The following is a 26,502-nucleotide window of genomic DNA, read 5'->3' as shown; positions in this document are numbered from 1 at the left end:
CTATCGTTTGATTCTTTCTTTATAAGATTAACTTTCTCCTTATCATCAGCCAGTCACTCCTTTAGCTTTTAGGTATCTACCTGGATACTAAACAGACAAGGATGGGCTGCAATTTGGGATTTAGCTGAAAAAATTGTATTCTTATTGGCTTAAACCAAAATTTCAATGATAGTACGACATGACAGAATTTCATGCCGTCTGGGGCATCGCCAAGTTAAGCAAGACCCCCCCGTTGTTTTCGCCAGGGAACCAGGGCAAATAGCAAAAAATTAGCTACTGGAACAAATCCTAATACTTACTCCAACTCAACTTCACCAGAGTTCAAGATCGGTACTATCAACATAAGAAGCCTGAATTGCAAAGAAATGGAGCTAGCTGAGGAATTAGATAAGTACGAGATTGACATAATAGAAGTGACTGAAACAAAAAAAAGACAAAAACTGGTGAGATCTTTCTGTGCAATAAATACAAAATGTTATATTCAGACAAATGACAATCAAGGAAAAGGAGTAGCCATAGTATTCAACACTAAATACGAGGCTAATCTTCTTGAATGGCAGTCAGTCTCAAGTAGAGTAATGTGGGCAAATATGAGAATGGGGAACTGGACAATGAGACTTATTTGTGCCTATGGTCCCACAGAAGGTTCTACTAAGGTAGAAGTGGAGGAATTTTTTGAGGCCTTTGAAAGCAACTGACACAATGAAAAAGGAAAAGTTGGTCCTTGTTGGAGATCTAAATAGCAGAGTAGGAAATGATTGTCAGACATAGAAAAATATTTTGGGAAAATTTGGAGAAAAGAGCAAAGCTAATAATAATGGCAAATATCTGTTGTATTTCTGCTCAGGACATGGACTGGTTATTACTAACACAATGTTCCAACATAAAAATGTGCACAAATTCACATGGAGAGAAGAGGCAAGGAATAAGAAAAGTCTCATTGACAATGTTATTGATGTTTTCTCCCTGATGCAGGACACCAGAGTGTACAGAGGATTTGAAATTGGAAGTGATCATCATTTAGTCTTGAGCAGGTTAAATTGAATTTTATATTGAAAAGAGAATAAAAGTAGAGCTGCTCTCAGATGTGAACTGTAGACTAAAATACACAAGTATTATTCAAAGAAAAATGAAAGAGTTTAAGAGTAGAAACTTAACCTTGGAGATTCACTAACAAGCCCTGAAGAAAACACTGATTGATTCAAACAGAGAGGCATGGGGTGAGGTTGCGTGCAAGGATAGAAAACTCAGAACTTTATGGTGGACACAGGAAGTTAAAGAGGCAGTGAAGGAAAAGAAGAAAGAATATCGAAAGTTTCTGGCAAACAAGTCAGCTTGTGCTCTTACAGAATACAGAGACAAATGTAAGAAAGCTAAACACTTTACTGGCTAAGCCAAAGTCATGGGAGGACTTTGGTAAGAACATAGAAAATAAATACCAAGAGGGTAGCAAGATATTCTGGAGGTTGTTAAAAAGCTCAGAAATGTAGGAAAAAGTGCTTTAAAAGGAATGAGAGATGATAAAGGTGACATGAAAACTGGAGAAAAAGATATCCTTGAAGTATGGAGTAATTACATAGTAAAATTGATAAATGAAACAAGCAGTGGTGACAGCACAGTTTCAAAAACACACAACAGACATGCTATCAGGAATACATATCCATACTTGAAGCAGAAAAAGCCATAAAAAGCTTGAAATGTGGAAAGGCAGTGGGAGTAGATGATATTCAACCAGAAATGGTCAAGTATGGAGGGCTAAAAGTCTTACATTGGCTGCTTCATGGTTCAGAAGGCCTGGACAGAGGGACGAATTCCAGATGATTGGAGTAGAGCTCTCATAGTACCCATATATAAAAAGGGAAATAAAACTGAATGTGAGAATTACAGAAGTATTTCATTACTGAGTGTTCCCTGTAAGATATATGCAAGTATACTTGAGAAACGATTGAGAAAGATTGTGGAAGAGAAGTTTAGTGAAGAACAAGCTGGATTTAGGCCAGATAGAGGCTGTCAGGATCAGATTTTCACTTTACGACAGATAGTTTAGAAATCATGGGAATATAACAAAGATCTGTATTTAAGATTTGTAGATCTGGAAAAGGCATATGACAAGGTGCCAAGAGAGAAGCTATTCAATATGCTACAGTTATATGGTGTTAATCGGGCATTATATCAAGCAATACTTCGTCTTTATTTGAGTTGTAAGTCAACAGTTAGAATTGAAGGAAGTACAGGAAGATGGTTTAATGTTAAATCTGGTGTGAGACTGGGACGTACATTATCCCCTCTGTTATTCATTATCTATATGGATCACATTATGAAGGAAAGTGGTGTTAAACATGATATCAAAATTGGAGATATTAATATGAGCTCTTTGCTTTATGTAGATGATGTTATAGTTCTAAATAAATCCGCTACAAGTCTGCAAGATTGCCTGATTAAATTGAATAACTGTGGTAATAGATATGGTATGAAGGTCAGCATTAAAAAGACAACGACAGTGAAAATAGGCAGAATCATTGAAAATATCAACTACATTGTGAATGGAGAATCTATAGAACAAGTAAAACAATTCAGTTACTTAGGCACGATTTTTAGTGAAGTTGGTAAATTAAATATGGAAATAGATGAAAGAATCAACAAAGCTAGTGTGTTAGGAAGTCAAATGAATAAATTTATATGGAATAAGAGAGAAATTAGCCAAAGCACTAAATTAACTGTATACAAGACAGTGTTCAAACTTATGGATCTGAGAGCTGGGTTAGAAGTAAAACACTTGACCAAAGACTAGTGACCCGAGATATGGGAGTCCTGAGAAAGATTAGTACACCCCTTGAGGGTACATGGCAGGAATTTGATGGTGATGATGAGAAAGATTAGGGGCATGAACAGATGCCATCAATGACAATATCATATTAAAAACGAGGATATTACGAAAGAACTTGACATTGCCAGTATCCAGCATGTAAAAAAAAAATTGTCTGTTGTTGCTAATGCCATTAAACAACAATTAGTCTTCTTCTTCAAGATGCTTTTACAGTTATCATAAAGGAGAAACTTGTTCTTTATGTGAGATATATATAGATAATATTTGAAAAGAATTCCTCTCCAAAACTCACCCGTTGCTGGGTATATCAGAGATTGAAATGAACAAGTTCTTTCCACAGAAAAAATAGTAATTGTTTAGCAAGCACCGGACAGTGGGCTCGTGGAAAAATTGACATGCCAGAGTCAATTAGTAGTGTGCTGCAGGGTTCTGTTCTTGGACCACTACTTTTCAATTTGTTCATTACCAATATAGGAAAGGATCTAAGAGGAAGTGTTCACTTGTTTGCTGATGATGCAAAGTTGGGTAGAGCAAATGCAAGTTCACAGAAAATGTGAAAATTTTGCGGGATGATTTGGATAGTTTGGAGGACTGGGCTAGGAAAAATGGATGTCAGTTTAATGTGCAAAGTGTAAGGTTATGCACTTTGGGGTGAAAAGAACAGCAGCAGTATATCGCATTGGTGGAACCGTACTCCAGGAGATTGATGAGGCCAGGGATTTGAGTTACTCACTCAGTAACTCAGAGATAGCTGAGTTACTGAGTGAGCACTTTGCAAGAACATATCATCCAGGTGGTGACATTGCAGAAACGAATAAACCAGTAGATTATACGGGAATTGTGGTGAATGAAGTGGAGGTGAGTAGTCTATTGCATAACTTCAATGTCAATACATCTTTGGGATTGGATGGTATACCAGCTCGTGTAGTACGAGAAGCAGCTAAAGAATTGTCAGTACCCTTGACCATTTTGTTTAATTTGAGTCTCGGGTCTGGGTTAGTCCCGAGCGGGTGGAAGCAGGAAAAAATAGTTCCACTGCATAAAGGTGGTTCCAAGACTGCTGTTGTAAATTACCGATCGATTAGCATATCAGGAATCATTGTCAAGGTCTTAGAGAAATTAATCAAGAAAAGAATACAGGATTGGATAGATGAAAATGGGATATTGTATGGGGGACAACATGGTTTTGTGAAGGGTAGATCATGCCTCAGTAACTTGCTCACATTTTATAACACAGTGACGGCTGAACTGGATAGGGGTAATGGGTTTACAGTGATACTACTGGACCTTGCCAAGGCCTTTGACAGGATACCACATGGAACCCTAATCAGTAAACTGGAGCAGATGGGGATAGATATAGGGTTGGTGAGATGGATAGGAGGGTGGTTGACGGAGAGATACCAGAGAGTGGTTTATTCAGGAGTGGAGTCAAAAAGACGGCTTGTGACTAGTGGAGTGCCGCAGGGCTCTGTTCTTGGACCACTGCTTTTCAATTTGTTCATCAATGATATTGGAAAGGATTTGAGAGGAAGTGTTCACTTGTTTGCTGATGATGCAAAGTTGGGTAGAGCAATTGTGAGTGCACAGGATGTCAAAATTTTATAGGATGATTTGGATAGTTAGGAGGACTGGGCTAGGAAAAATGGATGTCAGTTTAATGTGGCAAAGCGTAAGGTTATGCACTTTGGGGTGAAAAGAACAGCAGCAGTATATCGCATTGGTGGAACCGTACTCCAGGAGATTGATGAGGCCAGGGATTTGGGAGTGCTGGTGGATAGGGAGTAGAAGTTTAGGGGGCACATTGCAAAAGTGACTAAAACAGCTCACCAAATCACTTGGCTTATGAAAAATACTTTAACATGCAGAGACAAACAAGTTGTTGTTCCTCTGTATCGAGCCTTGATAAGACCCCATCTGGATTTCTGTGCCCAGTTTTGGGCACCAGGGTTTCTTCGTGATGGGGAGGAAGTGGAGAGGGTCCAGAGACGAGTGACCAAGATGATAGCAGGTCTGTGGAATGAACCTTATGAGAATAGGTTGAGGATTTGTGGGTTGCAGAAATTGGACGATAGGCGAAGGAGGGGTGATATGATTGAGACATTCAAATTACTGAATGGTTTTTATAAGATTGATCCAGAAGATATTTTTGAAAATATGACTGGTGGTGGGAGGACTAGGGGCCATGCATGGAAGCTGGGCAAGAGCTTGGTTGACAAGTGTGTTAGAGCTAGGTTTTTTACTTGGAGAGTGGTGAATGAGTGGAATAAGCTTCCAGAGTCTGTTGTGGGTGCTATGACCGTGAATGAGTTCAAGGCAAGATATGATAGATACTGTGTGAATGCTGAATAGTTGTTCCAGACATGATGTTAGGGCCTCCCTTGATGAGTCTGTCGACTCCTTGGAGTTTCCCGCAACAATAATAATAATAATAATAATAATAATAATCTTTTTGAAAGAAGAATGATAAATAAGGACAAGTTTCCATTTCTCTCAAAACTTCTTGAAATTGTAGTGTACTTCAGTAAGTACTTCACTATATGAATGAGGTTTCAGTCATAATGTGATAAAATAGAAGTTGAGTCTCCGATGAATTCCTCCACTTTAAATGATTTATTGATGACATAAATGAATGCCCCTTCTCTGTTTATTTCAGTAAATCAGTGGACGAGTGTTATTTTGCAACCAGGAAAAGACATGCTGGAAGACATAAGCATTATGTAAATGAGCTATAAGATCTAGTGGCATGCATTTTAAAAATGTACAGGAAAAGATATTTCTATACAATTGTGTAAAATGTAATAAGAATTAAAGAATGTGATACTTTTAACATCTAGAAAACATTTTTAGAAGCTGCGATGAACTGGAGAGAAGAATTGTGGAATCTACAAAAAGTGTACTCAGTCTGGTTCATCTTAATACCAATCTTAGCTGTAACCTATCTGATTGTCACTCTTCAGCTATCCAGCTTTGACATACATGAAAGATCATGTCCGTGTAAACATGCTCAACTACCATTGCATCCAGAACACCTTCAAGTGTTAGCAATACATTTGCAAATTAATTTATAGCTGTTGCTGTCTTTTAATGTGATATATATTTTCAATGAAGTCTTCTAAGAAGATGAAATTATTTGTGTGCTCAAATAATATATTTCTTTTCTATTTTGGTATATCTCGGCTTCTAGTCATTAAATATCGTTAATTTATATATATATACACACGCATACAATTTTTTTTTTTTTCAATGAAGTCTTCTAATATGATGAAACTATTTGTATGCTCAAATAATATATTTCTTTCTATTTTGGTATCTTCCGGCCTCTAGTCAATAAATTTCTTTAATGCAGTCTCAAGTAGAGTAATGTGGGCAAATATCAGAATGGGGAATTGGACAATGAGACTTATTTGTGCATAGAAGGTTCTGCTAAGGTACAAGTGGAGGAATTTTTTGATGCTTTAGAAAAAGCAACTGACACAATGAAAAAGGAAAAGTTGGTCCTTGTTGAAGATGTAAATAGCAGAGTAGGAAATGATTGTCAGACATACAAAAATATTTTGGGAAAATTTGGAGAAAAGAGCAAAACCAATAATAATGGCAAATACCTGTTGGATTTCTGCTCAGGACATGGACTGGTTATTACTAACACCATTTTCCAACATAAAAATGTGCACAAATTCACATGGAGAGATGAGGCAATGAATAAGAAAAGTCTCATTGACTACCTTATTGTTGATAGTGATGTTTTCTCCCTGGTGCAGGACACCAGAGTGTACAGAGAATTTGAAATTGGTAGCGATCACTATTTAGTGTTGAACAGGATAAAATTGAATTTCGTACTGAAAATAATGACATGTAAGAAAGTTTTAAAGCGAATAAAAGTTGAGAAGCTCTCAGATGTGAAAAGTACACTAAAATACACAAAGATTATTGAAGAAAAAATGAAAGAGTTTGAGAACAGGAACCAAACCTTGGAGATTTGGTGGCGAGCCCTGAAGAAAACCCTGATTGATTCAACCATAGAGGCATGTGGTGAGATTGTCTGCAAGGATATAAAAATCAGAACTCTATGGCGGACACAGGAAGTTAAAGACAGTGAAGGAAAAGAAGAAAGCATATCAAAAGTTCCTGACAAGACAAATGTAAGAAAGCTAAACACTGTGTAAAACTAGCTAAACAAAAGTGGGAGGACTTTGGCAAGAATATAGAAAATAAATATCAAGAAGGCGGTAAGATATTCTTGAGGTTGTTGAAGAAGCTTAGAAATGGAGGAAAGAGTGCTGTAAAAGGGGTTAGAGATGATAAAGATTACATGAAAACAGGAGAAAAAGATATCCTTGAAGTATGGAGTAATTACTTCGAAAAATTGCTAAATGAAACAAGCAGTGATGGCACAGTGGTAAAAAAACACTCAACAGGCATACAGTGAGGAATACATATCCATACTTGAAGTAGAAAAAGCCATCAAAGGCTTGAAATGTGGAAAGACAGCAGGAGTAGATGATATTCGACCAGAAATACTGAAATGTGGTGGTATAAAAGTCTTACAGTGGCCTGCACTGCATAGTTCAGAAAGCATGTTCAGATGGATGAATTCCCGTATTGGAGTAGAGCTCTAATAGTACCCATATATAAAATGGGAAATAAAACTGAATGTGAGAATTACAGAGGTATTTCCCTACTGAGAGTTTCTGGCAAGATCTATGCACTCATACTTGAGAAACAGTTGAGAAGAATTGTGGAAGAAAAGCTTGGTGAAGAACAAGCTGGATTCAGGCCAGATAGAGGCTGTCAGGATCAGATCTTCACTTTACGACAAATAGTTGAGAAGGCATGGGAATATAACAAAGATGTATTTAAGTTTTGTAGATCTGGAAAAGGCATATGATAAGGTGCCAAGAGAGAAGCTATTCAATATGCTACAGTTATATGGTGTCAATGGGGCATTATATCAAGCAATACTTTGTCTTTATTTGAGTTGTAAGTCAGCAGTTAGAATTGAAGGAAGTACAGGAAGATGGTTTAATGTTAAATCTGGTGTGAGACAAGGATGTACATTATTCCCTCTGTTATTCATTATCTATTTTGATCACATTATGAAGGAAAGTGGTATTAAACATGATATAAAAATTAGAGATGTTAATGTCAGCTCTTTGCTTTATGCGGATGATGTTATACTTCTAAATAAATCTGCTAAACGTTTGCTAGAGTCCCTGACTAAATTGAATAACTGTTGTAATAGATATGGTATGAAGGTCAGCATTAAAAAGACAAAGACAATGAAAATAGGTAGAACTGTAGAAAATGTCAATTGTGTTGTGAACGGTGAATCTGTGGAACAAGTAAAACATTTCAGCTACTTAGGCACGATTTTTTACTGAAGATTGTAAATTCAATATGGAAATAGACAACAGAATCAGCAAAGCTGGTATGGTAGGAAGTCAATTGAATAAATTCATATGGAATAAGAGAGAAATTAGTCGGAACACTAAATTAGCTGTATACAAGCTGTATACAGTGTTCAAACCAGTTTTAACTTATGGATCTGAGAGCTTGGTCAGAAGTAAAACACTTGACCAAAGACTAGAGACTGCAGATATGAGAGTCCTGAGAAAGATTATAGGCGTGAATAGATGGCATCAATGGCAATATCATATTAAAAATGAGGATATTAGGAAAGAACTTGACATTGTCAGCATCCAAGAATGCGTTAGCAGAGCTAATCTCAGATGGTATGGTCACTTAAATAGAATGGGAGAGGAAAGATTAGCAAAACAAGTGTTCTCTGCCAGGTTGGCAGCAAAACGACCCAGAGGAATACCAAGATATAGGTGGATTGATACAGTACAAAGTGCCTTAGGCGATAGAAATATAAGATCTGATAATGTTGGAATCTTGACAAACAGACTTATTTGGAGGAAAATTGTAGATAGGAAGTTAGTAATGATGTAAATTTTTCATGTAGTACTATCATATCCTGTACACCACTTGAGGGTACATGTGAGGAATTTGATGATATATATATATATATAAGTGTATTTTTTTTTTTTTTTTTAGGAAAATTACTTATATGACTGTATAACCAAATGATAAAATAGAAAATAACTAATTTATTTTCAAAGACACTACTAGTTTTGTCTTTCTGGAAGACTTCATTAGGTGTATAATACATAAAAGAAAAAAAAGAAATACATAAACTACTGCATGCAGATCTGGGTGCTAGGGTTTGTTGGTGATGAGGAGGTGGAGAGGATCTAGAGGCGTGTGACCATAATGGTAGCAAGACTGGAATGAACCTTATGAGAACAGGTTAAAGATTTGTGGGTTACTGAAACTGTTTGATAGGTGGAAAAGAAGTGATACGATTGGGACATACAGGTCACTAAGGGAATTTTACAAGATTAATAAAGAGGAAAGTTTTCAGAACAAGTCTGGCAGTGGGAGTACTTGGGGCCATCCATGGAAACTGAATAAGAGTGTAGTTAGCAAAGGTGTTAGAACCAGGTTTTTTGCTTGGAGAATGGTGAATGAGTAGAATGGGTTGCCACAGTCTTGTGTGGGTGCCATGACTGTGAATGAGTTCAAAGCAAAGTATAATAGATTATTATTATTATTACTTAACACCTGCAGGGAGTCCAAGGACTCATTGAAGGAGGTCACCTGCTCTACAATGTTCCGCCTTCACCACTTCACGAACCGCAACTACCTTCATCATCTACATCAACGCCATCTACCGTATACCACCAATTGTATTTTCCCAAACAATTACAAACATCCATACCCAAGACGGGATTCGAACCTGCAGCCTTTTGGCTGGAGAGCAGATATGCTAACCACTCAGCCAACCAGGCTGGCATAGATTCTGCACAAATGTTGGATAGTTCTTGACATGATGTTTAGGGCCTCCCTTGATGAGTCTAAAGACTCCTTAGAGTAGTATATAATAATAATAAAATAAACATTACTTGGATACCTGACCAAAGTTGTAATTTATTAATGGATTGCTCATATTAGAATGAATTTGCAGACTAGCTGCATTGTGGTTCTTCTGCACAAGGATGTACTGTTGTGACATTTATGTATAAAACCTCATAATGTCATTGATAAAACAGTTGTTAATAAATCCAAATATATCTTGTAGAATAAATCCAAATATGTCTTAGGTCTCAGCAAGGGCCTTAACTTTGCAGTCTACACCAGGAAAGTACTTAAAGAAATTTTGTTAGCAAAAGTTGAACGAGTTATGTCTATCTTATCTCCACAAGAGGCATCACTGACTCGGTTCAAGTCAGCACTTACCATAAATGCAGCAAAACCTCCTATTGATAATCTGTCACCTTTAGAATGAACTGCTCTCAATAACCTTAGAAACAATTCCTGCCTGCAGACAAAGGAAATGCTATCGTTATCCTTGACTCAGATGATTATGACTATAAAGTCAGACAGCTCAGCTTCTTAATACTGACCTTTCCATTATGGATCATGACCCTACTAGAGCTTCAAAATCGCACCAATAATCTTTTGAAAACAACCTATGAATTGAAAAGAAACTTATTATTATTATTATTTAAGCCTCCATGGAGTCAAAAGACTCATTGGTGGAGGTCCTTCCTAGGAAACATGGTCTATCACAGCGCTTCCCAAACTGTGAGCTGCGGCCCCCTTGGGGGGCCGTAGGTTTTGTTGAGGGGGTCCGTGAAATAATGAAAACAAATTTAAAATGTTTTAAGACTAAGTAGATTTTTTTTATTTTAAAACAAACATATTTAACTTTTATTATTTATTATTTCTTTTTTGCTATTTTTTATATTTTAATGGAAAAATTCACACATTGGTGTTGGTTTACAAACTTTGCTTCCAGCGTATTTCGGCACTTAATGAATATTAGTAAATATTGCTTATTCATATGTTTCATTTCAAAGCAGTGGTTAATTGTATTTACTTCGAATGCTCTCCAGGGAAGCTCCAAATCTTCCTGTCCCTTTCATCACGTGTTCGTAATCAGAGACTGTTGATATTGACTTTATATACATATCAAAACTCGTTTTATATTATCACTGTCATCCGAGCTAGTTTTCTGTTACCAATAAAAGTTTCGCATATACTTCACACATGAAAAAAAAAAAAGCTTAAACAAGTTCATGTGGGGAAATAGTAACTCGCTTGCAGTGGTAAACAACACGCCCTCCTGCAGAGGCAATAAAAACAAGTACTTTTGTTATGCCAGTGAATAAGGTATGAGGAGTCTGTGTAATATATTTCTCAACAAATAGTGCAGTTAGAGACAACTGGGATAAAAACACACTAATTAATGAATCACATGTCCCCTCATACAGAAACTATGCTGTATAGACTGAAACAAAACCATATGTTGCATGGGCAAACACAGGATCTATCTAAAAACTATTGTTATTAATTAGATATGTTTGTGAGTTCGATTTCCCAAGGCAGCAATAAAATTAAACCGAACATGTTAAAATTCGTAAAAGTGTTAAAACTAAGTAATATATATATATATATATATATATATATATATAATGAATGTTATGGCAGTTTCACATATGGAATTCGGTTGAAGAGAGTTAGCATTTCAACTCAATTGTCAGCTATGCTTTTATCTTTCGGTTGCGCGATCGTTTGTTAATACCGCACCAATCATATGCACGTTTTAATAACCTGCCTTTGCTGTCTGTTTCGCGTTAGGCTTAATTACCTTAAAGGGAGAAAAGTCACAAAACAGAAAAATGTTCCTGGTCCGGGGATTCTCTTATTTAGATGATATTCACTAATTTCATGTTATCAGTCTGTGGTGTGCCAGTATCAGTAAGTGGTGATATTATTTGATCTATTCTACGTTAAAAAATTTAACCCTGAGATGGATAAGTGGCTGATAAAAAAAAAAAAAAAAAAAAAAAAAATTCCCGCGAACAATCAGAAGAAACAGAAACAGATTAAAAAAAAAAAAAGGACAGTATTTCATATTTTACCAGAACAGCCCGCATCGTCTCCAGAATCAAACGGTAAGAGGCAAAAAATGTAACATATGCATTTGATTTTTGTGATATTCGCTGTGTATGTTTTGTATTGAATATAAATACAATAAATATTATAATAATATATCTCTCTATTACGATTTTTTTTTCGAGGGGGGGCCGTGAAATATTTTAATTTTTGCAAAAAGGGCCCTGACATCTAGAAGTTTGGGAAGCACTGGTCTATCATACCACTCCTTAAACTCATTGACCAATCTTGCTCTCATCACTATCAGGCAATTCCTTCCATGGTTCAACCACCCTCCATTCAAAGAAACCCCTCCTCACCCTCTTGCCCACAGCTTCCTTTCATAATTTCCAGGGGTGGCCCTTTGTCATCACTCCTTCCCTCTGTTCAACCATGTGAAAGAACTCCCCAGTGTCAACTCTGTAACCACCTCTCAACAGTTTAAAAGTCTCAATCATATCACCTCTCCCTCTTCTATCTTCCAAACTCTGCAGTCCACATTCCCTCAGCATATCCTCTGGTGAGATAAATGCGAGTAGCAAAATTGCCCGTTTGAATGGTGCGATACACAGAGCTAAAAGACAACTGGAGTGTATCGAAAAATGTGTGTTGAACGTACCGACAAATAACCGGCGGAAGTCTGTGACGGCAAATAATAGAATGTTCGCAAACGTCAATAAAATGAAGGAGCGAGTGCTGTATGGGGATTCGCTATTAAGAGGCGTAATAATTGAGAGTTTAACGAAGTCGTACCAGCCGGGTGCGAACATAAAGGACGTCAGCGAATCTATTCGACTGCAAAAACAGAGGGTGAAAGAGATGATAATCGTGGCAGGAACGAATGATTTGAAAGAGGACAAAATGGAAATGATAGAGGATGTGAGGAAGTTGTTTGAGGTAGCAAAAGAGAAGAGTGAGAGAGTTAGGATGGTGAGTATCTTACCACGGTATGACAGCGAAGTGTTTAGAAGGAGGGCCATAATTGCCAATGACTTTATGCGTGGGTTATGCATGGAGAGTGGTGTGGAATTTGTGGATGTGTGGAATGAGTTCGATGGGCGAAAGGACTTATATAAGATGGATGGGTTGCATTTGAATGGAGTTGGTGTACGGAGACTTGAAAGAGTGTTGATGAATGATGTGGAAGTGGATGTACAGACTCAGGGAAACTAGATTTATTAAGAGGGGGGGAGTAGATATGCAGACTTTAGGGGGGCAGTTAAGTGTATGAATGAGTATATTATGCCCGAGCGAGTACGATGGACAACAAATCAGAATGGGATAGTTAGTATAAGGCATCAAAGTAGGGATGGGACAAATGGGCTTCTGCGATTCATGTACACTAATGCCAGGAGTATTAGGAACAAGAAGGAAGAGTTTTTGGCCATGGTTGGCACTTCCAGGCCACAGGTTGTCGGTATTAGTGAAACATGACTGACAGAAGATGATAAAGCTAGTGGGATTGAATGCGACGGGTATAGCGTGTTCAGGAGTGACAGGGTGAATAAAAAGGGGGGAGGAGTGTTATTGATGAAAGCTGATGAGCTTCAGCCAAGGAGTATAGAAGTTAAACTGCATGATGGGGTAAAAAGCACATTTGAGGCTGTTTGGTGTGAGATAGAATCTAGCAGAACGAAATATACAATTGGGTGCTGCTATAGACCGGGTGATGGAGTGGATGGTGGGGATAGTATTCATAAGCAAATAGAAGAAATGAGTGGAAGGAGGGTAATTATTATGGGTGATTTCAATTATGGTAACATTGACTGGAAAGAGGACACATGGGAGGAAGGAATTGGATTTTATGCGGTTATTAAGGGACAACTATCTACCGCAACATGTATTGGAAAATACCAGGGGGCAGAGAATGCTGGACCTAGTAATTGCAACCGAGAATGTGGCTGTAACGAACATGACCATGTTGCCACCAATTGGTGAGAGTGACCATAAGGTCGTGACTTGGGAGGTGGCTAAAGGAGTCGAATTTACAATTAAGACAGGGTACATGTGGAATTACCGGGCTGGTAAGTATGACAAGCTTAGGTGTGTGCTCGGCTCAATGCCATGGCATGTAAAACTGCAAGGGCTGGATGTTGATAGTGCATGGGAGGTGGTTAAGAACTGTTTGCAGGAGGCAATGGTTGACTGTATACCAAGAGTCCGAATAATAAATCAAGTAGGGGTTAAATGGATGAATAACACTATTAAGCTTGAGCTGCAAAAAAAGAAACAATTGTGGAGGGAATTTAAGGAGAAGGGTGACCATCAGGCGCAGGAACAGTATAAAGCTCAGGCCAGGATGGTAACAAGGGTGGTAAGAAAAGCAAAAGCAGATTACGAAAGGAAATTGGCCACGCAGGCTAAAGAGAATCCCAAACAGTTTTTTCAGTATGTTGCAAGTTAAAGGAAAAATGCTCATGGTTGAATGATCTTAAAAAATGCTGAGGGTAGGGAGGTAACCGAATCAGTCGATATTGTGGAATTACTGAGCGAGCACTTTGCAAGAGTATATAATCCAGGTGGTGACTTTGCAGGAATGGAAGAACCAACAGCTTATACTGGAATTGTGATGAATGAAGTAGAGGTAACTAGTCTATTACAGAACCTCAATGTCAATACATCTGTGGGATTGGATGGTATACCAGCTCGTGTCGTACGTGAAGCGGCCAAAGAATTGTCAGTGCCCTTGACCATTTTGTTTAATTTGAGCCTCAGGACTGGGTCAGTCCCAAGGGGGTGGAAAGAGGGGAAAATAGTTCCACTGCACAAAGGTGGTTCCAAGGCCTCTGTTGAAAATTACTGGCCAATCAGCATAATAGGAATCATTATCAAGGTCTTAGAGAAAATAGTCAAGAGGAAAATACAAGATTGGATAGAAGAAAATGGGATACTGTATCGGGGACAGCATGGTTTTGTGAAGGGTAGGTCATGCCTCAGTAACTTGCTCACGTATTATAACACAGTGACGGCTGAACTGGATAAGGGTAATGGGTTTACAGTGATTCTACTGGAACTTGCTAATGCCTTTGACAGGATACCACATGGAATTCTAATCAGTAAATTGCAGCATATGGGAATGGACATAGGGTTGGTGAGATGGATAGGAGGGTGGTTGACGGAGAGATATCAGAGAGTGGTTTACTCAGGAGTAGAGTCCACAAGACGGCCTGTGACTAGTGGTGTGCCACAAGGATCTGTTCTTGGACCACTGCTGTTTAATTTGTTCATAAATGATATAGGAAAGGATCTGAGAGGAACAGTTCATTTGTTTGCAGATGATGCGAAGTTGGGTAGGGCAATAGTGAATGCAGATGACGTCAAAATTTTGCAGGATGATTTGGATAGATTGGAGGTCTGGGCTAAGGAGAATGGATGTCAATTTAATGTGGCAAAATGTAAGGTTATGCATTTTGGGGTGAAAAGATTGGCTGCAGTTTACTGCATTGGTGGAACCGTGCTCCAGGAAATTGATGAGGCACGAGATTTAGGAGTGTTGGTGGATAAGGAATTGAAATTTAGGGGATACATTGCAAAAGTAGCCAAATCAGCTCATAAAATCACTTGGTTGCTGAAGAATACGTTGACAAGCAGGTTATTGTTCCTCTGTATCGAGCCTTGATAAGACCCCAGATTTGGTCACCTAGGTTTCTTCTTGATGGGGAGGAGGTGGAGAGGATCCAGAGGCGAGTGACCAAGATGATAGCAGGTCTGTGGAATGAACCGTATGAGAACAGGTTGAGGATTTGTGGGTTGCAAAAATTGGTTGATAGGCGGAGGAGGGGAGATATGATTGAGACATTCAAATTACTGAAGGGTTTCTATAAAAATGAATTCAGAAGATATTTTTGAGAACAGGGCTTTGTGTGGGAGGACTAGGGGACATCCATGGAAACTGGGCAAAAGTGTGGTTAGTAAAGGTGTTAGAGCTGGGTTCTTTACTTTTATAGTAGTGAATGAGTGGAATGCGCTCCCTGAGTCTGTGGTGGATGCTGTGACAGTGAATGAGTTTAAGTCGAGGTATGATAGATACTGTATGAATGTCAAATAGTTGTGATGAATATGATTTGGGTCCTCCCTCGATGAGTCTAATGACTCCTTGGAGTTGCCCGTAATAATAGTAATAATAAGGCGTTGTACAATCCTGAAAACGTCTTTGTTATCTGCCTCTGTACCCTTTTCACAGTTAATTTATCCCTTTCAAATCTTGGGGACCAAATCTGTGAACAATAGTCTAAGTGTGGTCTGATCAGGGTCTTATACAACGAAATGATAACTCTTTTATCTCTGCAGGTCAGCGTCCTTCTCAGTATTGCAAAAATCCTCTGTTACCTTCACCACCTTCACAATATGTCCCCTGAATTTCAGGTTTCTATCAATCATCAATCCCAGATCTCTTGTCTCTCCTATTTCCTCCAGTACAACTCCTCCAATAGTGTATGAAGTGTCCTAAACTTCAAGACCTTACGTTTTGCTGCAGTAATTAAACCGATACCCCCATTCATATGCCCATCTGTCTAGCTTATTCAAATCCTCTTGCAGGGCTACCACATTTCTATTACTAATAACCCTTCCCAGCTTCACATCATCTGCAAACAACTGAATATCACCCTGCAATCCACTGACAATGTCATTGATATGAAGGTTAAACAATATAGGTCCGAGTACTGAGCCCTGTGGGATTCCACTTGTAACCTTCTGCCTCCTTGAAACTGCCCCACCATACACAACTCTCTGATACATCTCGGACAGCCAATCCTGTATCCAGTTCGCCTACCTGACATCCAAACCCATATGCTGCAACTTAAATATCAGCTTATCATGTGGCACCCTATCGAATGCCTTTGCTAAATCCAAGAAAATGGCAGCATATGCCTTTCCCTCAGACTTGCTATGTGTTCTCATTCTCTTCCACTTCTATACTTCTTCTTCTGCAGCTTCTCCCACTTAACTGGGGTCACTGTTGATGAAGAGTCTCCTCTACATCCTCCTGTCTTGGGCTGTCACCACATCCAAGTTCTTCATCCTCAAGTCCTCTTCTACCAGCTCCCTCCATCTCTTCTTTGGCCGCCCACGCTTCCTCCTTCCTTGCACATCCATCTGCATGATCCTTCTTCCCACATATTCGTCCTCCCTCCTCATCACATGACCAAACTATCTTAACCTTGCCTCCTGTATCTTCACTCCTAAGTTCGTAACCTTCACTGTTCCCCTGACATAGTCATTTCTCAGACGATCCTTTCTGGTCACACCGCACATCCACCTAAGCATTCTCATCTCTGCTACTTCCATCCTGCTGATGTTATTTTTCCTCAGGGCCACAGTTTCTATAGCATACGTCATAGCTGGCCTCACTACTGTCCTATAGATTTTGCCTTTCAGATTGATCAGCACCCTCTTATCGCATGACACTCCAGCCATCTCCCTCCAGTTCCTCCAACCTGCTTGTATCCTGCATCCCACTTCCTTCTCAGCTCCTCCATCTTCTTTCACTGTTGAACCTAAGTATCTCAAGTCCCTCACCTTCCTGATGACATTTCCTTCCTGCTCCAGATCTGTCTCCTGGCCACTGCCCACTGTGCAACACACATATTCTGTCTTACTTCTGCTCAGTCTCATATCTCTCTCTTCCAGTACTTTTCTCCAGCTTTCCAGTTTATTTCCCGCTTTTTCTCTTGAATCTGCACACAGCAAGATGTCATCTGCATACAACATTATCCAAAGTGCATCTTTTCTCACCTCCTCCATCACCACCTCCATCACAATGTTAAACAGAAACATTGTGATGGAGATGCTAACTTAATGCTGACCCTTGATGCAAGCCAACTGTTACTTGAAAACTTTCTGTCTGTCCCAGACAGGACCGAACACTTGTCTTCACATTTCTGTACATCTCCTGCACCAAACTGACATATTTCTCCGGCACCTTCTTCTCCCTCAGACACCTCCAGACTTCTTGCCTTGGCACTCTATCATATGCTTTCTCCAGATCAATAAATGCCAGATGTAGCTCCCGTTGTTTCTATCGAAACTTTTCCATCATCTACCGTAACCCAAAGATAGCATCTGTTGTTGATCTACCAGGCATGAAGCCAAATTGTTTCTTTGCAATCTCCACCTCCTTCCTCAATCTTCCATCAAGAATCCTTTCTAGGATTTTCATTGTGTGGGACATCAACTTTATTCCTCTGTAATTTTTACAGTCTTGTGCATCCCCTTTACCCTTGTAGATGGGAACAAGAGTACTCACCCTCCATTCCTCAGATATATTTTCCTGTTGGGAAACTTTCATGAACAGGTCCCACAGCAGGTCAATTCCCTCTTCCCCCAGTGCCTTCCATGCTTCCACTGGAATCCCGTCAGGGCCCTCTGATTTGCCATTCCTCATCCTCTTCATGGCCTCTGTCTCTTCCACTCTACTGATGTTCTGCACCATCCCCTCAGAAAGCTGCCCATCTTCTCTGTGAGTCCTTGCATTTTCCTCATTCAAAAGTCCCTCAAAGTATATTCTCCATCTGTTTCTTATGTCCACATCCCTCCATAATACTCTTCCTTCAGCATCTTTGATCTGCCTCGCATGTAAGATGTCCTTTGCTGCTTTATATCTTCATTTCGCTAGTTGGTAAATTTTTCTCTGTCCTTCCTTTGTTTCTAATTGATCATACCAATCTTGATATGCCATGGCCTTTGCCTGTGCCACAACTCTCTTGGTTTCTTGCTTTCTCTCTGTCCTCTTCCACTCTTGACTCATCCCACTTCTGCTTTGCCTTCCTGTTAGCTGTCACTGCCACTTGTACATCATTATTCCACCACCAACCCTCCTTCTGCTCTCTAATCTTTCCAGATGTCTCACCAAGCACCTCGATTGCACAGCTCAGGATTACTTTTGAATTATGTTTTCACCAATCTTGTACACTTTCCAGTCCATCGGAAATCCTCTCTAACACCCTCTTTCCAAAAACGATTCCCTCACACTCTCTTCTTTTAAGCGAAACCACTTGTCTTCATCCCATGGCTTCCAGAGGTTCTTATCTTCAATCTTATTTTAAAGTCTGCACGCAGCAGTCAGTGTTGTTGTGCCACTTGATCTGTTGGAATTATTTTACAATTTGTCACAACCTTAAGATGTTTTCTTCTAGTCAAAATGTAGTCAATTTGTGAACTGTTGTTTGTTACCACTCCTAAATGTTATCAAATGTTCTTCCCTCTTGTAGAAAAACAGGTTCACAATTGCCAGATCAAATGCTACTGCAAAGTCCACAACCCTCTCCTTCCTGGTTTCATCATTCCCACTCCGTGGCCACCATGCACCCTTTCATAGTCTCTATTCTGTCTCCCTATGTGTCCGTTCAAGTCTCCTCTGACAATCACCATTTCGTTTTCTTCCAGTTCCCTCATTTCTTCATCTAACACGTTCCAGAACTCATCTTTCTCCTCTGCTGTACAGCCAACTTGCAGGGCATATACACATAATACGACCACCCGCTCTTCTCCAAAACCCAATTTCATTCGCATGATCCTGTTGTTCCTTCTACCCACTTCCAGTACTTCGCCCTTCATTCTGCCACACACCACAATTCCTACACCATTTCTTCCCTCATTATTCGCTCCAGAGTAGAACAATTTATATCCATCTCCCAGTTGCTTTGCCTTTCCCCCTTCCACCTTGTCTCCTGCACACATAAAATGTCCAACTTCCTCTTCCTCATCATGTCTGCCACCTCCCTTCCAGTCATGCTTCCAACATTCAGTGTTCCTACTCGCAACATTTTCTCCATCTGCTGGGCTCGCTTCTTTAACCGCACCTGCCCTTGATGCGGTAGCCCTCATCCACTTCTCGCAGCTGTAGGGCGATGTGGCTGCACGTCGCTGAAGGGGTATGCCCTAGCCCTTATATCATTTTCTCTTTGACTCATATTATAGGTAGAGCCGGCAGTGAAGTTTTACCACCAGATGCCCTTCCTGACATCAACCCTCTCCATTTATCCGGGCTTGGGACCAGCACCTATTGAGGCTAGCTTGCTTCTTTCGGTGGCTGCATAAGACGAAATGACTTAGCAAGATAGGAAAGATTCACCCCTAGCCCTGGAATACTCTAATAGCATCAGGGGGGAGGAGCAAGGAGAGGAGAAAGAAGCAAAGAAAGAAGGGGAGGGACCAGTCTACAGAATAACATAAAAGTATATTACATGAAGTGAGGCATGGTCCAGCATCTGGTACCTCGGGTTTGCCATGCCCGTACTCACTAAAGTGAGCCCTTGAGGTTTCTCTTCCACTTCTATATTGGACACCCAAAATTCATAAAGTAGACATACCTCTACTTTATGAATTTTGTAAATTCATAAAGTAGAGGTATGTTACCAATATACAGAGGTATATTGTTACCAGTGTTCCTACTGATGAAATGCTTGCACTGCTATAAGATAATTTCTCTAAAGAAGGTTATGGCACTACTCAAACACTGTATTTCATCTGGATACTTCAAATATAAAAATGCAATATACAAACAGGACTGGTCTAGCCCAAAGCAGTCCTCTTTTGCCCATTTTAACAAATCTTTATTCAAAAACAATGCCCTAGAAGCAGGGCTGTTGCCAGATTAGATCAAGTCCTGGATTATAAGACAAAAATATAAGAAAATCTACAATTGCTATTTTGTTTTTATTACAAGAGAAACATTAATGCAAAATAATTACATAATAATATTAATTAAATGTTTGTTCTCTGTTTTTTAAGCTCTTCTAAATTTAAAGTATAAGCTATATCCACCTCTATCAATATAGTTGCTAGACTGACCAATCTTTCTTGGGTCATTGCTGTTCACAAATAATTTTTAATCCACATAAGCTTGGAAAAACTCATTTCTGCACTTGCTATGCTAACAATTCCTGTTAGCATTGTGACCCCGCCTACTGCAATATGGCTGAATGAACGCCCTTATTAAGCTTATCGACGGGGCGTAGCATAGAAGAAGCCTGTTGTGAGGCAGGCTTCTTCTATGCTATGCCCCATCGATGGTACTGCCTAGAAGAAATACCATTATAAACCAAAATTATGGAAAAGGTATGTTGATATATTCTTAGTCTGGAACCATGAACTACCTTCACTTCTCTTTTTTCATGAGTACCTGAATTTTAATGCCCTAAAATAAAATTCACCTAATGAGTTAGAATCTAACTAGGGAATCGGGTTAATTAAAAGTCTGTATTCGAAAGCCTACAATGTGGAAATAACTTTATAAAACCCAAAAATTGGGTATTATTTCCACACTAGGAGCAAGAGTCCACTGACAAGGATGAACTAGCCAAAGAACTTCTCATCATCATCATCATACGTATCAAGGATTTAGGCCTAGTATGGCCTGTTCCGGCCTTAGAAGTCATCGTTGAATCGTTTAAGAGGACGTCCTGGTTTTCTTTTTCCTAATGGCTTGAACTTTAAGGCTTGTTTTGGTAATCTTTCTGTTTTCATTCTTTGAACGTGTTCCATCCATCTATGTTTATATTTTTTGATTTTTTCAATTACTGGTTCTTGGTTTAATTCTTTCATAATATCTTCGTTTCTTATGTGATCAAATAGGATATACTTTGCAGTTTTTCTCATAAACTTCATTTCTGCTGTTGTTAATCTTTGTCATTTTGTTTTATTGTCCAGATTTCACTTCCATACATTAAGACCGGTAGGGCTAATGTATTGTATACTTTTAGCCTGGTTTGTTTTTGAACTAGGTTTGGTTTAAATATAGAGTTAATTACTCCTGTTATTTTTAAATATTTTGCAATTTTTATGTTTATATCTTTTTCATTTTCATAAGTGATCATACATCCTAGGTAGTTAAATGAATTCACCTGTTCTAAGATCTTGTTATCTAATACTATTTTAGTTCTTGCTGGATCTTGTCCTTTAAAGGCCATAGTTTTTGATTTTTCTGTTGATATTATCATACCATAATCTTTGGATATCTCATTTAGATTTAAAATAGCTTTCTGTAAGTTATCTTCAGAATTTATAATTATTATTTGGTCGTCTGCAAAGAGGAGAGTGTTTAAGTTAACTGTAGGTGAAAGTTTAATTCCTTGATGTAAATTTTTACTCCATTTTATTATTATTTCATTTAAGTAGATATTAAAAAGAGTTGCTGAGAGGGGACATCCCTGTCAGACCCCTTGGTTTATCTCTCTTGTATATGATAGCTCATGATTTAATCTTATTTGTATTTGATTATTTTCATATATACTTGTGACAGCTTTTAGGATATTATTTGGTATTTGTCTTTCTTTTAATATGTTAAATAATATGTTTCTTTTAACTTTGTCAAATGCTTTTTCAAAGTCAATAAATGCAATATGTGTTTCTAAATTATATTCTCTTCTTTTCTCTATTATTAATTTTAGGCAGAAGGCTGGGCCTATACATGATTGTCCTTTTCTAAATCCATTTTGTACCTCTAGAATAAAGTTTTCGGAATATTTCATTAGTTTGTTATTTAAGATTCTGCTGTATATTTTGTAACATGAGAGGAATTTAAGAAACACTTTTCATCAAGATGTCTATAATGACCACATCATCTCCAGACTATTCAACCAACATGAGACCAGAAAAATATCTAATGAAAAAACAAAGGATTCATCAAGCTCCCATATATTATCTCTCTTTCCATAAAACTAGCTAAAATACTTCAGGAATATTATTATGAAATACCTCTAGGGAGTCAGGAACTCATCGAGGGAGACCATAATATTCTCACCAGCAGTCATACCTGTCCTTGAATTCATTCACATTCCTTACACACAACATCCAATGGCAATCCATTCCAAACATGCCCTACTTTGAGAGAAAAATCTAGTCCTAACCCATCTTGACAGCATTCATTCTCAGCTTCCATGAATACCCTCCCATCCTTTCCCCACCTCCATGAAATGAAAAATTCCATCTACTGAAATTCTGTATAACCCTTTCAGAAGTCTGTGAGTCTCAATCATAACACCTCTCTTTCTCCTGTTTGCTAGTGTCTGCAGCCTACAAATTCTCAATCCTTTTTCATAATCAGTAATCTACAATCCTGATGTCAATTTTGACACTCTCCTTTGCACACTCTCTCTCCACTGTATCAGAATCACGATGGAAACCAGTTAAAGTTGAGTAACTTGTTAAATACTTGCATTTGATAAATTAATGTTGTTGGACAGCTATATTGTTGCAATCTCTGTTGTATACAGTCGTGAAAAGTACATTAAGCTATCATAAAGGACCATGACAGGCTCATATCTTAAACTTAGATTAATTATTATTAAAAAATGTTGAATGAAACAAAATTTACATTGTTTAATAGTACTTCATTTTGTGATGTTGAACTTTATTTGTGAATTAATATATGTATTTGTTAACTTTTTTCCCTCCTTAGATATTTGAACTTCTTAGTTTTGTAGCAGAGAACTTCATATTCACATATATTGGAGTTTCAATGTTTACTTACCAGAAACATAAGTGGGATGCAGGCTTTATCTTTGTATCATTTGTATCCTTTTAAAAATAAAAAGAAGGTAGTTATCTGCAATATTTGTGAAATACGATATGGTGTAAAAAAAAAAAAAAAGTACTGAACTTTGACATTACATTACATTTCATTGTAGCAATGGTTTTGACATTGGAAGAAAGGATGTTTATCGTTGAGCATTATTTTCGATCATATGGAGTTGGTAGAGCAAATGGTCCAAGCCTACTACACATTTGTGAGCAGTTTGTTCACAATTTCCATAAGTGTGCCCCAAGCAAAAGTGTCATCATTGCCTTAGTTGAGAGGTTACCACGTACTGGGAGTGTTCTGCCACAATGCAAAAGGACATTCCGGGAGACCACATTAGCACAAATAAAAATCATGGATGTGCGCGCTGAAGCAAGTGTTACAGTCTCCGAAATGCAGTCAACCCTGAACATCCAAGACTTGAATTTGTCCAAGAGAAACCTCTTCACAGTGAGAAGGTCACCGCATGGTGTGTGTGGTTTCTGGCCATGGCATAATTGGGCCCCTACTTCATTTAAGAGGGTGATGTAACCATTACCTTGGATAGCAAATGCTACATCAAGAATGTATTGGTTCTATTCACTCAGGATTTGCGTAGGATGTTTCATGCAAAAAAACATTCATTTCATACACAAGTATTCCAAAAGGACAGAGAAACCTGTCACACATCATGTGGTTCTTGAGCCTATTTATCAGAACAATTCCCTGGAAGGTTCACAGAATTCCCGTACCCTTAACATTCTCCTGATCTCATCGCTTAATTCCTTCATTTGGGGTATGTTCAAGGAATGGGTTTTCCACCATGACCTGCCTTCAAAACCTTGATGAACTAAGGACAAAAATGTCCAGCAGATGTCCCAACCCTAGTTCTCCAAGATGACAAGGTACCCATTTTGAGCACATATGGGTGTACATATCATCAGGTGTAAAAATATTTCTTTGTTAATATACTTGTTTACTCCATGACATATAGTATATTCAGTACTGTTTTTTGCATCATACTGTACCTTAGTTTTTGTTGTATGAAAATATTGAGCACTGAAAAAAAAAATTAATTTGATATAAAAGTTAAAGGTCTTTATAATACTAGCCAAGTTGTAATTTTTGTTTCAGAAGTTCTGATTTGTGTAGGACTTTCTCAGATCATATCATGTCTCACCATACTTTATCATCTATTCAGATGGTATTTTTAACTCACATTTTTATGTAATGTTACTAACATTGTCAGCATGGATAGCATTTCTATGCTTGAATTCCACTGTGGCAAGGTTGTTTGTGAAAATAGGTTTGGGTTGTAGATCACTCTTAGTCTGGTGTAAAATCATTGTTCTTATTGGAGACATGAAATGATTTGAAAATGTACCATGCTACTTAGTCTGTAGAACAAGGTTTCTAGATTACTAACTCTTAGCCTACCCACAATACAAATGTACTATATAGGGTGAGCACCTTTTATGAGTGGGATTAACATAAAAAAAAAAATAAATAAAATGCATTTACTTTACCTGTGTTAATGTTAACTTGTACTAAGTCAAAAAGTCTTCATTTATTCAATTCTCAACTTAAGTCAAATGATATCGGATCACCATTATTTGTTAGCAGATTTAGATTCTGAAACAACTAATTTATGAATTTGTAAAAATTTCAAATATTTCTTTTCTAAATGACTAGTAGATTGAATATGGAAGGAGACTAGCACTGCAATTCAAGAAGAATCCCAAGGAGGGTGTTTTGCTTTGTGGCAGGTAATTGGAAACTTATTATGAATTGATTACTTTGCTGGATGGAAAAGGGACTGGGGTTGACAAATACATATGAAATAGTTGTTTCAGCTCTGGTAAAGTTCCAAAGGAGTGGAAAGAGAGCAATAAGACTGCAGTAGCAAATTATAGACCAATCAGTATCTCAGGTCTGGTTGTAAAACTACTGGAAAAATTGGTCAAAAAAGAGAATTCAAGAATGGGTAGATAAAACATAGCTTTGTGAAGGGTAGGTCATGCCTTAGTAATTGACTAACTTTTTATTATAGAGTAACAGAGTTGGATCAAGGAAATGGGTAATGATTCTGCTGGATTTTGCAAAGGCATTTTGACAGAATAGAATACCACATGAAACTGTTATGTAAATTAGAGCAAATGGGAATGGATATTATGCTGGTTAAGTGGATAAAAGGGTGGCTGCTGGAGAGATATCAAAAAGTGGTATATGGAGGGGCAGAATCAAGGCAAAAAACAGTTGTGTGCTGCAAGGGTCAGTCCTGGAAACATTGCTGTATAATTTGTTGGGAAAGTCGTAGGCATATTGCCCAGATATTGATAACAGTGAATTGAGAAGGAGAGCGGAGATAATAGTAAGAGGGCTGAATTGTGTGAGGCAAAGGGGATTCAATTTGTAAATCTGTGGAGTGAATTTGAAGGGAAGTTCAAATGTATAAAGCTGATGGTTCAAATGGTATAAAGCATTTGAATGGGTTTGGTGTTGGGTATTTAGAAAGGCTATTGTTTTCTAAGAAGGCATAGAGCCAAGAAGTTAATGTAGCAAATGATCAGAGTCTACCTGTGAAACAGGATAGCACAAATCAAAAGATTGTACTTCAGGAGGAAGATGGATGAGAGGTTGAAGATGTGGTTGCAGCAGCACAAGGTGATGGAATGGTTAAAGGTGCAGATGAGACGGGTAAGAATGGAAATCACAGTCAGGATCAGCAAAATGGGAGTGGTCAAACCAGAGCGAGCTGTAGTATAACAGCTAGAATAGAGAATGTTGGTGCTTGTAGAATGACCTCAAACACACAGCAATTATGTTTATATACAAATGGAAGGAGTATTCGAAACAAGAGTCAAGTTTGTTGTATTGATTGAGACGGTATGCCCAAACAATTAGAATAAGTGGAACTTCGTTGTGTGAGGAGGATGTGGTGTCGGGAATAGAATAAGAAGGATATATAATTTTCTGGAAGGACAAAGATTTGAAAATAGCAGGGGGAGTGTGCTGTTAATGATTGCAGAGGAATTGTGTTCCACAGTGTGGAAGTTCAAAGTGCATACACAGATTTTGAATCTGTGTGATGCAAAGTTAAAATAAACAGGTTAGTATATCTGATAGGATGCTGTTATAGGCCAGGGAATGCAGAGAATACTGATTGTGAAATGTTTAG

The 26,502-nt window shown here is 38.3% G+C and overlaps 1 protein-coding gene across 2 annotated transcripts in view; it reads left to right on the top strand.

The window, feature by feature from the left end:
* The window catches only part of LOC150093424 (sodium/hydrogen exchanger 7-like), a 495,244-nt gene that overhangs the window by 247,769 nt on the left and 220,973 nt on the right, over positions 1 to 26,502 (top strand). For both annotated transcript variants that reach the window (XM_090414003.1, XM_090414004.1), the window contains exon 10: positions 23,226 to 23,339. In XM_090414003.1, the coding sequence (XP_090270129.1) occupies positions 23,226 to 23,339 (114 nt within the window). The remainder of the gene's footprint in view (positions 1 to 23,225; positions 23,340 to 26,502) is intronic.

This window comes from Typopeltis vanoorti, chromosome 24 (assembly GCF_054136105.1).
Source record: "Typopeltis vanoorti isolate ZY-2024b chromosome 24, IOZ_Tvanoo_1.0, whole genome shotgun sequence".
Lineage (NCBI taxonomy): Eukaryota > Metazoa > Arthropoda > Arachnida > Uropygi > Thelyphonidae > Typopeltis > Typopeltis vanoorti.
Note: the sequence above shows the minus strand (reverse complement) of the source record. Positions and strands in the feature narration are given on the sequence as shown.